This window comes from Hevea brasiliensis, chromosome 17, assembly GCF_030052815.1.
Source record: "Hevea brasiliensis isolate MT/VB/25A 57/8 chromosome 17, ASM3005281v1, whole genome shotgun sequence".
In the NCBI taxonomy this organism is placed as follows: Eukaryota; Viridiplantae; Streptophyta; class Magnoliopsida; order Malpighiales; family Euphorbiaceae; genus Hevea; species Hevea brasiliensis.
Window position 1 is genome coordinate 357,097 of NC_079509.1, and position 9,886 is coordinate 366,982.

Here is a 9,886-nt window from a genome sequence, read left to right on the forward strand (position 1 = left end):
ATGCTACTTTATTATTTTTTAACATTGTGAGTTGGCCTGTCAATTGTTTGATAATTGGCATTGCTCAATCGCAGACGCAGAGTCATGTTAATCCTTTTAATTAAAAAGCAATCCATTCATTACATCTATTATTATTATTATTATTATTATTATGCTGCATTCAACTATGTATATGCGTTATTAATTGGGTGACGTTAGTATTGCTAAAAATATTAATCTGTACGTTTTCCTAGCTAATTCAATGTTAAATTATTGATGGGTGGAATTAAGATAGCAATTTCAATTACTAGTTTTATTTCTCTCTTCAACCAATTTAATTAAATAATGAAAACGGATTTTGGTGGTTGAGGAAATTTGCAATTTGTTGTTCGCTTTGGCCCTTCTTCTACTATTTGTTGGTTGCCATTTCTTAAATTTCATCCGATTCATGTTTTAATTACATAAAATTGGTGGAATTCTCTTTGATAATAAAGTGCATATGATGCCACTATTGAAATTATATATAAATATCAAACGACTTTAAAAAAAAAAATTTAAATTAAAATTTTACGACGTATTTTTTACTTTGGTCAAAATTTTTAATTTTATTAATTTGATTATTAGTTTTGTCATTTATTTTAGTTTTGACAATTGGCTTACTTCTACTCAAATTTGCTTAAACTGAATTTTTTTTTTTAATTTATAAAAATATTTTTTTAATATGAAGCTAATTAATTTAAACATAAATCTTTTGTCCTAATTAATTAACTGCAGTGTCATTGCTGACTTTATATATTTTTATCTAGATTGTCAAAATTAAAATAAATGTCAAAAGTTAAGGATCATAATTAATAATAAAAAAAAAAGTTATAATAAAATTGAAAATGGCTGCAAAAGTTTTAAACTATATATATATATTTTAATATTGATACAACTCGAAATTTAAAAACTTTAGTAGGTTCATTGTATTAGAACTTATTAGCCGATATATAATAATATATTTATACAAATTTTTTATCGTTGTGTTGTCGTAGAAATAGGTAAGTGTTCGGTCACATCCTTTTTTGTCGTCAACTGCCCATTTGTGAAATGAGATTCCTATCGAATACGCGTGTACCACATTGACATTCATATGTCTATATCCCAAAAAAAAAACATATGATTTTTAACGGTTTGTTTGAAGTGTTTAAAAATAATTAAAAAAAAAAAAAATCAATTTAATATATTATGTTTCAAAAAATTTTAAATTGATAAATGTTGATTTTCGTTTTAAAATAAATTATTATGAAAAAATACATTTATATTAAAAAATATATATATATAATTTTGTAAGAATTCAATTTATTTAATAGAATTTTTATTTTTTTTTTAAAAATCCTTAAATTATATTGCTTTTACTTCATAAATAAAGATAAAATAGATAAATTAATAAATATATTCATTTCATTCATTAACTATTTCTAAAAATAAAAGTTAAATAAATTATATATATATATATATATTTTGTAAATGAATGTATATTTCTAAGTTAATGATCTAATTAAAATTATTAATATAATTAAATTAAATTGAAAAAATAATTAATTGAATGAAAATAAAATAGTTGAAAATCATCAATTCAATTAAAAAAGCATAACACTCCCACATAAACTTTAAATAAGATCTAAATTTAACTAGTTACTAATTTACCAGCTTAAAAAATAAGGCAATGTTGCTTAGAGAGGGGGGGAGGAGGAGGTGGTGGATCTAATTATAATCATTACATTGTCGCTTTGAGTCCAGCTGGTGATTTGGGTGAATTTTACCCAAACTCATATCCTTTTTTTCTTTTTTTTTTTTTGTAATAAAATAAAATAACTAAAATAGTTGATTAGGACGAAGACGATGGAATTTCTTTGCTTCAAATTCATCAAATGCTCATCCCAGTGTAAAGTGGGGGCCGGGGTCATTACTATAGTCCAGGTCCTTAATTATTTTTTAACTTTACTTCTATTTAATACATATTTAAAAATAAAATATATTAATTTTAAAAATAATTTAATGATATAAATTTTTTTTTTTAGGACAATATAATTAAGTATTCGGTATATTAAGGAAAAAAATTTTACGTAAAATTTATTATTTGAACTATATATGTACTAACAAGCCAGCAACTGATGGGCAAGATAATTAATATAACTGCAGATCAAACTGTAATTACAATTAACAACAACATCGAATGCAAAGCATTAATTCTTAATTTCAATTAATAAGGAGCAAATAAATTTATATGGTATATGGGGTAACTATAGAATGTGATGAAAGCAGATTAAGATAATCCCAAGTGAGAGGCCTAAAAAAATTGGCAGCCTCAGCCTCTATCAACTCCATTTGCCCCTTCAAAAGGTGCATATACACTATCCAATCATCGTTCCCGGCTGGACTTGGCATCGGCATGACATATCCAGCGCTACCGCCCCAAGGAAAATGATACGACCCAAAGGCAGGCGCTCCCCACCCAAAGTCCACCTTTGAAACCGGAAATCTTTGCCCTGAAGACACCACAAAAGCCGGTCCACCATCACTACCGCTACTGTATATCTTAGCCACGGCTAGCTCTGGCCTATGAGCCTCAACCCAGTCAATCAACCCCAAGAAATGCTCCTTTGTCACGCCACTCTCCAGGAAATCATGGACCTCACTCGCTACCCAACTCAATGGATTTTCCATTAGATCATCAATTCTCTTTTCTCCATAGGGAATTGATAGTACATTTCCAAAGTAGGCATCCATTAATGTTGCTTTATCAATAGTTTTATCACTTAACCTCGTCCTCCCATCCACCACAATGCCAATTTTTGAAATCTTTGCCGTTCCAGCGGCAACATCTTGTTTGGCAGATTTGGCAACCAGTTGCCACAAGAAAGCGCTAAAAGATTCGAGTTTTGTCCTCTTGTAGCCATCGGAGCTTGCAAGTGATTGTAGTTCGTTAAGCTGATCGGCTTTCACATAATATATTCGACTTATGAGGTGATCAGAATCGGCCTGAGGCTCTTTGGGAGGTTGCAGCTTGGAGATGGGTACGTACATGTTGTCCAGGGAAGGATCGATGCAAGCAGGACGTCTAGGGTTCAGCAGAGATCGCCTGAAAGATGGAACCACTGAGATCGCTCTGGATTGAGCCGTTTCTGCCCACGACACAAGAAACATATTGGCCGAGTAGGCGTCTGATACGCGATGATCAAATGTGCACGCCACCACGACACCGCCGCATTTGAGTTCCGTTACCTACGATTGCGAGTTATGTATATAAACGTTGTTAATTTTTAAAATTATTTAAAAAAAATAAATATAATTATATAAAAATTTATTTTAATATTCTCTTGTAAATAATTTATTCCAAATCATCTTATATATATTTATAGGTTGAATTGTCTTTTTGTTTTTCTTTTTTTTTTTTTAATTCATGACATATATATAAATTTTTTTTGAATGAATGGGAATTATTGGGCTGGTGAAAATGAGTCAAAGTGCCGTCAGCCACTTCGGCCGATGTTGATTTGACATGAATACATTTGCGGATTATGTGGAGAGATTTTTTTTTTTTTTTTTTTTGACAAAATGTGGAGAGGTATTTAGCCATGCTACTAACCCTCTTTTTGTTTGGATACGGGGAAGGGGAGGGAAGAAAATAAATAAGAAAAAATAATTGAGATTAATATTTTTTTTATTTGAAAATGAAGAAAAAATAAAAGAAAAGGCAAAATAATTTTTATTTTTTTCTAATTATTTTTTCTTTAATTTTAAAAGAAAATAATAAAAATTTAGGATTACACATCAAAATTATAATATTACTCTTTTTAAATTTTTTTTAAAAAAAATATATAAAATAAAATTATAAATTTATTTCTAAAGTTTTTTTTATTGAAAAATATATAAGATAAAATTATAAATTTATCATACATTTCTTCTCTTTTTATTTTTCTCCCTTCTTATCTAGATAAAAATAAAAAAATAATAAAAAAATATATTATTTTTATTTTTTACTCTTTATTTTCCTTTTCTCAAAAAAATTTCTTAAACAGAGTAAAAGAAAACAATAAGATATTTTCACCTGATTGGCTTATGCTATATTGTATCAGGATACCCATAAAGTTTTGTAATGTAATTTTAGTTGCAGTTTAAAGAAAACAAAAAGTTATATTCAAGGAATTTTTTACAGGATTAATTTACCTTATTGTTTTAATTTGTAAATAATTAACTAAATATTCCGAAATCAAAACATTTAATCTGGAGCCGTACGTTGCTATTAAAAGCAAAAGGTATGTGGCAATACTACTTTTGTAATTTCTACCTTATCTTCTTGGGACTTTGAATGAAATCATCTTTGCCGAAAAAAAAAATGATTGGAGAATAGAGGTGTACAGAGAATTTGCGGATAATAATGTTGAAATAATTAAATAAACAATTCCAAACCCGCATGTGTGTGATAAAATTTAATACGCGACTGACCTGGGCAGCGATCACACCGTCCTTCTTCTTGGGCACCAGTTTGCCTTCAATGCAGTGGTCGGGGTTATACAAGTTGAGGTCTTTGAGATCAATATCTGCAAAAGCCTCAAAAAAGTCCACACCCCTGTTGTTGCATAGGATCTCAGGCTCTCCCACGAAGTTTTCCACTACCTCACCCGCGAAGGCGTAGTAGGACACCAGAACTTGAGCCATTGCTTTCTTCAGAACACCCACCATGGACCCGAAACTCTTCATCATATGGTTATTATTGTTTCTGTAAGAAAAGAAAACACTCACGTCAAGTGGAGGGAGAAGCAAATCTAGGTTGGAAAGTGGCAGCCAATGTTCTTGCAAAGGTAGCGCTGCCGCCACCACTTCCTTCTTGGTCACAGTGACACTGAACATGCCGTTATCCCCTCCTTCGGAACCCATGTTTCTCTGCTTTCTCTTTAACTCTTTGTGGTGAAACCAAATTTCAATTGCTTGTTGGGTTTGGTCCTTTGGGAAGGGATGCCTGTGATTTTATAAGCCAAGCTAGCTACGGTGGAAATAATTGTATACAATTTTTAAATTTACTATAAATTTAATTTATATAATTATATATACACACACTTAAGACTATAATATAATAATTTTTATTAATAAAATAAATTAATTAAATTATATGTCTAATCTGAACATATATTTAATAACCTCGTTCACCATATTCCCGCGACGAGGTTATTATATAATGGGTACAGAGTCACTTTCTTATTCACATTTGGGTGTCCCCATGGTTGTTTTATTTTTTATTTAGTTTGTTTTTATTTTATTCTTTTCACCAAATAAATTTATGATAGAAACTCCTTTGCATTTGTATTTATATATCTATATATATATATCAAAATTTTCGAATTAAAGGTATTAACACTATGAGAATTCTAATCTATATAGAAAAAAAAAAGTATTTTTTTCAAAATTTATTATAATTTTGAATCATAGTTCTAACAATAATTAATATTTTTTATTAGTAATTTATTCATTTTTTTTATAAAAAATTTAAATTTCAAAATTTACTCTTTTGATTTAATTTTCACCAACTTATATTTCTTTTCATTTATATTCACCCACTTCATCATACTAGTTAATTGGATTTTTTTTTTTTTATGTTTATGTTAATTATTTTATCAAAATAGGTTGTAAAAATTTTGAATTAAACTTCATAAGAAAATTAACAATAAAAAAAAATTTTAAAATAAGAATTTTTATCAATTGAATAGTCAGGATGAATTTGATCCATCCATTTCATCCATCAGGCTTTTTTATATATAAACCAGTCATTTCCATTTTGAACGTTAAAAAAAAGAAAGAAACTGAGTGAAGAGATACGTGTATGCGGGAGAGGGTAGTTGGAGTTGGGGATGGGATGATACGAAATTAAAATATAAAAAACATGACTCACAGCAGGCCATTGCTCCATTACAATATATACATATATATATTAATAAATTTATTATGGGTTAATGCTACAAGGAGGCCAGGCATAGTCCTATTATATATTAATTTCCCTGGTTTAGGAAAGAGAAACAAGTAGTTTCATCTAACCAAACCACCCTCCCTCCCGCTCGCTCCCCATCTATATATATATATATATATATATATAGATATTAATTAATTTAATTTGTCAAAGCTTAACTTTTGATTATTCTTCAACATAATAATAAGATGCTCCACCTCCATGAAACTTCGACCGCAGCCAGCTAGCTTGCTTGCTTTCGAAGACTTCATTAATAATGATCATGTTACATATATATATATATATATATACATCAATTAATCAAACATTTTAGCTTATTTAAAATTAGTGTTTAATTTCTAATGTCAACACAGTGGTTGTTACCATTTGTGAACTGCACTGTTATATTAAACAACTTCATTAGTATATATAAGTTAGTCAAGAAGCCAAATACCACTTGCCCTAGCTAATCCATCCATATAAGGATTCTTCTCGTCGTTATCCAGTTCCACTCTAACATATAAATTTAAGAAACAACCTGTACGTGGTAGTCGTCAACCTGGTTTTTTCAACATTTACCACTTTCATTATCAAATTCTTTTATATAGTTAATTGTTTCGGACTAGTAAAACCAAAGCATGCTTGTTTTCTAAATACATCGGAATTTCTAAGTAAAGCATTTCATTTTTGACCCAACTCCTCTTTATACAAAAAGGAAATACTTTTTTTTATTTTTTTATTCTATTTTTCTAACTTTAAAAATACATGATTTCGACTCTAATTAATACCACAATTACACAGCCAAAATACTTCATCTCTGTCTTTTTTATTATTATTATTATCATTATTATTACAAAGACAACACATATAACCACAACCATCGATCACAAATTTATAATAGATTATAAATTTTTCTTCCTTAAAATGTTTGTCAACCACATATAAATATATTTTATATATAATTAGGAGTTATTATTATAAAGATTATTTATAATATTAAGATTTAGGATTCTTATAAAAATTATATTATTTTTAAAAATACCCTTAAAAATAATTTTTTTAGTAACAGATATATATAAATTAGTCGTTAGTAATATGGCTTACGGTAATGAATCTATCACTAATCCATATAAATTTGTCGCTAATAATTTTTTGTGATAAATTATCTATTGTTAATAATTTTATTATTTTCCCGATATATATATATATATATATAAATTTATTATTAATAATATAGCTTGGCGGTGATCTATCTATTGGTAATCTATATAATATTTAGCAATGAAAGTTTATGCTACAAACTAATTTCATAATCAAAATAAATATATAAGAAGAAAACTCAATGATAAATTCAGACAAATTGCAATTTTCAAATAGATGATACAAGAATCGTAATAATCAAGAATAGTATAAAAAAAAACCCCTTGATAGAAAATATTGAATAAAATATCAATAAAAAAAAAAAAAAACCACCTACAAACAGAACCCACCAATTCTTTCCAACAATCAAAACCAAAATACCTAATTAAAGAAAGCATTGAAGCAATGCAAACAACTCCTTGCTATAGAGAAGCAAATCTCAAGAAAGACCTCAAGCAACGATTAACCAAAACAGAAAGTTATATCAAAACCTTATATATGCAAAGCATATAAATATTTTTATTTATATAATAAATGGAAGTTATTCATATAAAAATTTAAATCTTTATGAAAAAAAAAGATTTTATTTTAATTTATTGAGGCGATAATTATTAATTAATTTATAGTAAAAATACTCATATTTAATTTATTATTTAAAGTTTTAGTGAAAATTTTCATTAACCTATTTGACTATTCTTTTTCTTCTGGAAATTAAAATGTCATATAACTAATTTTAAAATATTATGTTTTTGAATATGTATCTTTAATGAAAGATTTATAAAACAAGACTTCAAGGCTTTTATTTTAATAATTATAAATGAATATTTTGTATCACATAAATATAATTACTTAGCTAATTTATCTGAAAATTCATATTATATTGAAATCAAATTAATATAATATGAGCAATTCTCGCGAACCAAGTGATCTTACCAGAATAGTTGATGCCATTACTGGGGGTCAATACCACCTATAGAAACCAGAGCCGTAGCTTATATTGATGTTTGAAAGTTAATATATATATATATATATATAAATAATATATTGATATTGGTAGTAGAAGCTGAGAATGGTGTAGTAATGGATTTATGCGTTTTCTTCCAACCCTCAGCGGTTTTTGTTGGTGAAAGAGCAGGTGATGGATAGTTTTCTCTAAAAAAGGTGATTAATGTGCCAGCAGCAGGAAAAGAAAAACATATTTTTCAAGCTAAGATTTTAATTTCCTGCCTTGCTCAGCAACGTATTCATGCACAAGATTACAAATTTAAAAAAGAATTTCACCTCACTTAAAACTAATCTCAAAACCAAACACGAAATTTGTTTCTTGCCGCGCAAATGCAAGAATATTCAATCAATATTTTTATCGGGATCTGACTTTTGCTGTCATCTGTCTGAACAAAAAGAAAATTTCGCCTGAGAAATACTGCTTCCTTATTGGTCAAATATTAGCAATCTTTATTTATGTTTATGTTTATATTTGACTGTTGAAACATCAAATAAGCAGCTGCCAATTAATTTATGTTTACAAGCTCACTAGAGATTTTGCTTAGGCCAACTTTGCCTAGCTACAACAACTCCTTATTTTATATATATATATATATATATATATATATTAATTAATGAAGTGGTGCTCAACCTAAAACACTTGCCCTAATCCATGCTTCCAACTCCACTCTAACCTATAAATTTAAATAACAAGAACCTTAATTTTTTTTTTTTTTTAAAACTAATTTGCCACTTTCATTTTAAAATTTTTTATATTATATTTGTTTTGGCTTAATTACTAAAAGCAAAGCATTTCTATTTTAAACACATTCAAAGTAAACCAATCATTTTTTACCCAAATCAATATTTCTTCATACCAAAGGAAATTGTAATTTTTAGCAATGCAGCCACTCCTTTTTATTTATATTAAATAATATTTAGTTTTAACACTTTGATATTTTCACCTCTTGCCTAATTAAATATACTAGGCGCTTCATTTTGTCCTTCAATCTATTACTAGTAAAACTAAAAAAATCATACAATTGTATAACAGATTTTTTTTTCCCCGAAGATAATACCATTAGTTAGAATCCACCAAATCTATAATATTTTATATCTTTCCTTACTGTTAAAATCAATAGCATTACCCAAGACGAGACGACAAAAGAATGAAAGAGAGAAATGTTAAGAAAAATGTAATGAGTATTCCAATGGACTTTAGTTTTGAGTTTGTACTTTCACTGCCCAGGATGCAAGTGTTGACACGCTAGATAGTGGGCCTTCACTCAAGCCCTTTTGCAATCTTTGTTGATGATGAATCACAGTGATTGAGGCACGCTGTATAGTGTTTTGAGACACGTTGAGTACAGTTTCTGCAGCTTGTAGTTTTTGCGGCTGCTGGCTCTGGCGAGATATGCACTACTCTTGTTGTTTATGATGGTTTTGTGGCTTTTAACTGATTCAAAATGTCAAGAGGTTGTTCCCTTGGTACTAAAGCGAGCTCGATTACATGGAGCGTGAACAAGCATTACAAGCAATATATATTCTGATGACATTCCTCAGATTCTATTTTCCATATATTTTCACTGGTAGTCCAATTCCAACTTAATTGCTAATTGCTCCAGGCTTTCCCCCAACTTCCTTTTTATATCAGGAGAGGTGTCAATGATGCATATGTTATGATTGCATTGCAAATTGGGTGCTGTGTCTTCCCTTCTTTGCAGAAGTCGGACTTGTTTATGTAACAAAAACTTCCTATATGTTCAAGATTCATATTTATGCAAACAGAAAACAGAA

General features: G+C 28.5%; 1 protein-coding gene across 1 annotated transcript; it reads right to left on the reverse strand.

The window, feature by feature from the left end:
* Positions 1 to 2,133: 2,133 nt before the first annotated feature.
* Positions 2,134 to 4,978, reverse strand: LOC110665932 (coniferyl alcohol acyltransferase). The gene is made up of 2 exons (XM_021826246.2): positions 4,471 to 4,978; positions 2,134 to 3,246 (listed from the first exon to the last, which is right to left on the reverse strand). The coding sequence occupies exons 1-2, from the start codon at positions 4,900 to 4,902 to the stop codon at positions 2,245 to 2,247; spliced, it is 1,434 nt and encodes a 477-aa protein (XP_021681938.2). The 5' UTR covers positions 4,903 to 4,978; the 3' UTR covers positions 2,134 to 2,244.
* Positions 4,979 to 9,886: the final 4,908 nt, after the last annotated feature.